A 4,507-nucleotide genomic window follows, 5' to 3' on the forward strand; every position below is an offset into this window, starting at 1 on the left:
ACTTTTTTAGTATTTTTTGATATTAACATTCTACCTTAAGTTGGACATTTCTTCACAAAGCAGCTCAAAATATTTGAGTAGCAGTTTTTTTTTTTTATGATTCAAGGATTTATTAGTCATACATGCAAAACATACTGCTAATTGCATTAGCAAAAGATCAATGTAAAAACACTCCACAATTCTGCAACTGTCAATTTAAAAATTTTTGTTCTTGTGGTTGAAAGGTCCAACGTTGTATTCTTGCCAGTGAGTTAAGTTGTACAGAAGATCGTCAACACCAGCACAGTTTACAGAACCTCACAGACCCAAAGGAACATTATTAGACTAAGTAACTACAGGAGGCATGTGTCCACATGGGTGAGGTAAAGAGGGTCAGTATTGGTCAAGTGACAGTGTGGGTAATCTGACAAGTCAGTGATGTTAGGAAGGTTCATAGTTTAAGAAATATCTAACATATTTTAAAAACCATAAAACTGCAACACATGATTTTTACACCTAGTTACTAGAAAACTAAGTAAAGCACTTCATAGCTTTGAATAAAGTAATATGGAAAGCACTTTTACTAATCTACAAAAAAAACCTTCTAATGCATTATGAGAAATATTTTATAATACAAGAAGGCATATTGCTCAGTAAGAAGAGGTTCTATAAGAAAAGCACTTACTAAGTTAGAGACTAAGAGAACAACCAGTTTAAAGATGAATTAAATGCCCAATTTGGGGAGAAAACACTTCTGGTGTAAGAAAAAGGAAAAGCTTAAGAAAACACTTCCTGATAATACCAACCTTTCTTTCATCATCCACTGCATTTGATAGAAATTAATGTTTTAGAGTTTTTACCTTTGACACTTTTATTCCTTGTACCCACCGCTTCTGGTCTCAGAGCCCTGCCGCTGCCCCTGCGGCTGAGCGAGTGGCTCAGATGCAGGCCATCAGGGGTGTGGTGGTGGGAGACGGAGCTGTAGGTGAAACTTGCCTACTGATCAGTTACACAACCAATGCATTTCCTGGAGAATATATCCCTACTGTCTTTGACAATTATTCTGCCAATGTTATGGTAGATAGAAAACCAGTGAATCTGGGCTTATGGGATATAGCTGCTCAAGAAGATTATGACAGATCATGCCGCCTATCCTATCCTCAAACAGATGTGTTCTTAATTTGCTTTTCCCTTGTGAGTACTGCATCATTTGAAAATGTCCGTGCAAAGTGGTATCCTGAGGTGCGGCACCACCGTCCCAACACTCCCATCATCCTAGTGGGAACTAAACTTGAACTTAGGGATGATAAAGACACGATCGAGAAACTGAAGAAGAAGCTGACTCCCATCACCTATCTGCAGGGTCTAGCTATAGCTAAGGAGACTGGTGCTGTAAAATACCTGGAGTGCTCGGCGTTCACACAGTGAGGCCTCAACAGTGTTAGATGAAGAGATTCAAGCAGTCCTCTGCCCACCTCCCGTGAAGAAGAGGAAGAGAAAATGCTTGCTGTTGTAAATGTCTGAGCCCCTTGTTCTTGGTCCTGTCTCTTTGAATCTTGTACACTTTGCTTTAAAAAAGGTGGAGCCTTCACACTCAGTGCCAACTTTTTGTTACAGATTAATTTCTCCATAAAACCATTTTGAACCAATTAGTAATTTTAAGGTTTTGTTTGTTCTAAATGTAAGAGTTCAGAGTCATATTATATTCAGATTTAGACCTAAAATGACAAATTTTCTTAAAATCTTATTTTTCAAAAGCCATATTCTTGCTCAGATTAAGAGTTGCCAAAATACCTTCTGAACTACACTGCATTGTTGTGCCAAGAACACCAAGTATTAAACTGTGTAAAGACCTTCGTCTTTCAGAAGACTGTAGCTTCTGTAGTTACGAGATGCAGACACTTGCTAAGTAGTTTTCAGATGTGTAAAGCAGAACAGCCTCCTGAATGAAGCGTTGCCATTTAACTCACCAGTGATTTATCAGCCCATGTTCATGACGTAACATTGTGCCGTAATGGAATGGGTGTAACATCTCAGCTCTTTGGATAAGTCTTTTTGATTTCATAGTGAATTTTCTAAAAATTAGTTGACCAGCTTTTGCTGAGATTTTGAACAGAACTCATGTGTCTCCTCTAATGAAGTATTCTGTTTAGTTGTGGGTATGCTGGGTGGGGTGTGTGTGATCAAAGGACAAAGACAGTATTTTGATAATATTTGAGTAGCAGTTTCTGTATACATGATCTCTATACAAGGTAGTAACTGCAAGATGTTCTTATTCACATTGTGGAGAACTTTTAGGTGCACATTGGCAAAGTGCTTGCAGGTTAAGAAATGAATCATGGTGGGTCGCTGGATTTTCTGATTATTTGCACTCTTAGTATAAACATGAAGTCATTGGCATTTATATGGGAAAAATAGTGCTATTAGCCCCAAAATATTTCAGGTTACATATTTTCTGTCACTGATTTCCCCTTCTCTCTATAGGAATTATAGAAAAACATTTACTATAAAGCCTTACTAAAGTAATTTTCAGGATCAATTACTCCACATGAATGTTAATTAAACCAACAAAACATGGTTTATGATTAAGGTGGCATCATGTTTTGATCGAATAATCATGTTCATTGAGATACAAATTAATATTGTGCATATGTATCTATTACCACAGATCTTATTTCTAGCTTACTAATGAGAACACATGAATGAATTCTGAAACTGTTAGCAGTAGTTAAGTTTACAAACTTAGAATCAGCAAGATCCAGGCTCAAATCCCAACTTCCCATAATATTCGCCAATGACTTATTTTATCGAAGCCTCAGTTTCTCTTTTTGTGCAATGGTATTTATAAGAGTAACTATTTCACAAGGTTTCTATAGGGATTGGAAAAAGTGATGTATGAAAAATACTTAGTATACTGTATGTTAATTCTTATCATGTTTTATTTCCTTTCCCATTATGAAAAGCATTTTCAAAGGTATATATTGTTTAGTTGTTTTCCACCAGAAAGTTTAAGAAACTTTCAGTTTGATTAATTGGCATTTTTGAAATCCCTTTCATTTGAACTATTTGGAGTATTTCTTTAGGAAAAATTTTCATAGGAGAAGAATGCAAAATAAGTATTACTCTAGGCATGTAGTACTTTAACAAAACAGATAATTTTTATCTACCTCTGCTCCTGAATACAGTCTATTGGTGCAGAGTGTGTGCCTCTTTAGATAAGAGGCAAACTTAGATAAGCGCTCTCCATGACTTATGCTAAGGAAGACAAGAGATAATTTGTGAACCTAAAAGGAATTGGACCTATCTCAAGTCTGTTCTTCAGACCTTAATATTTTTATTTTTTGAAATCTAAAGACAAGAAAGATATAGAACTAGAGGGGTAAACAGAAAGTCAAGGGTGTAAAGCCACATAGTGCCAGGACTTAAGCAGTCTTCCAGATAACAAATCAAATTTATCAGTTCACAGCTGCAGAGAATTTTGAATGTAGGTGCAAGTTTTCCAAGGCTTTATGTGATTTTTTTTTTGTCTTTACCACTCTCCACCACAGGATTAGGGTCTCATTTCATATCACCAAAGTTTTGCCATTTACTTACAACGCTTTAATGACAAAACATACTATATCTGATATTAAAGTGATTTTTGGTTCTACTAGGCTATAGCTTCCTTGAGGACATGGATTATTCCTGATTCATTTTTGTATCTATTACAGAGTCTATCATTGTGCTTTCTAATATTTAAGCTGCTGATCAATGTGTTTCAATGAGTTGGAAATAATATCAATGAGTTATTTGAATTCAGGAAATACGTAGAGTTCATGGTACATTGCCTGGCATTGAGTAAATATTTCTCCTCATTATAGCTTCTGTGATAGTTTTTGCTATGTGGGTGTATCAGTCCATTTTCACACTGCTGATAAAGACATACTTGAAACTGGGAAAGAAAAGAGGTTTAATTGGACTTACAGTTCCACATGGCTGGAGAGGCCTCAGAATCATGGTGAGAGGAAAAAGGCTCCTCTTACATAGTGGTGGCAAGAGAAAAATGAGGAAGAAGCAAAAGTGGAAAGCCCTGATAAACCCATCAGATCTCATGAGACTTATTCACCATTATGAGCATTGCACAGGAAAGACTGGCCTCCATGATTCAATTGCTCAGTAAGAAGGGGTTCTATAAGAAAAGCACTTAACTAAGTTAGCGACCCTCCCCTGGATCCCTCCCACAACACATGGGAATTCTGGGAGCTACAATTCAAGTTGAGATTTGGGTGGGGACACAGCCAAACTCTATCAGTGGGTGTGCAGGTGAGTCCAGATATTCAAAAATAAATTTATATATGGGGATAACAGTACCATAAATATACATTTATTAAGAATACAAGAATCTTGCATAACCTAAAACGATTTAGATTATTGAAGAAGAGGATCTTATGAATCTCATTCCTCTACAATATTTAAGTGTCAGCAGAGTACTATTAATAAAAAGTTATGCTCACTTAAACCCAAATGTTATTTTAAACCATTCACTGTG

General features: G+C 36.3%; 1 protein-coding gene across 1 annotated transcript; it reads left to right on the plus strand.

Annotated features, from left to right (window-relative positions):
- The first annotated feature begins 868 nt into the window (after nucleotides 1-868).
- On the plus strand, nucleotides 869-1,424 carry LOC126954326 (ras-related C3 botulinum toxin substrate 1-like). The gene has a single exon (XM_050789890.1). The coding sequence runs from the start codon at nucleotides 922-924 to the stop codon at nucleotides 1,405-1,407; it is 486 nt and encodes a 161-aa protein (XP_050645847.1). The 5' UTR covers nucleotides 869-921; the 3' UTR covers nucleotides 1,408-1,424.
- The last annotated feature ends 3,083 nt before the right edge of the window (nucleotides 1,425-4,507 follow it).

This window comes from Macaca thibetana, chromosome 5 (genome assembly GCF_024542745.1).
Source record: "Macaca thibetana thibetana isolate TM-01 chromosome 5, ASM2454274v1, whole genome shotgun sequence".
Classification (NCBI taxonomy): Eukaryota; Metazoa; Chordata; class Mammalia; order Primates; family Cercopithecidae; genus Macaca; species Macaca thibetana.

What these genes read in the sequence shown, in the direction of transcription:
- LOC126954326 (XM_050789890.1), top strand. Translation starts at nt 922, where the DNA reads ATGCAGGCCATCAGGGGTGTGGTGGTGGGAGACGGAGCTGTAGGTGAA.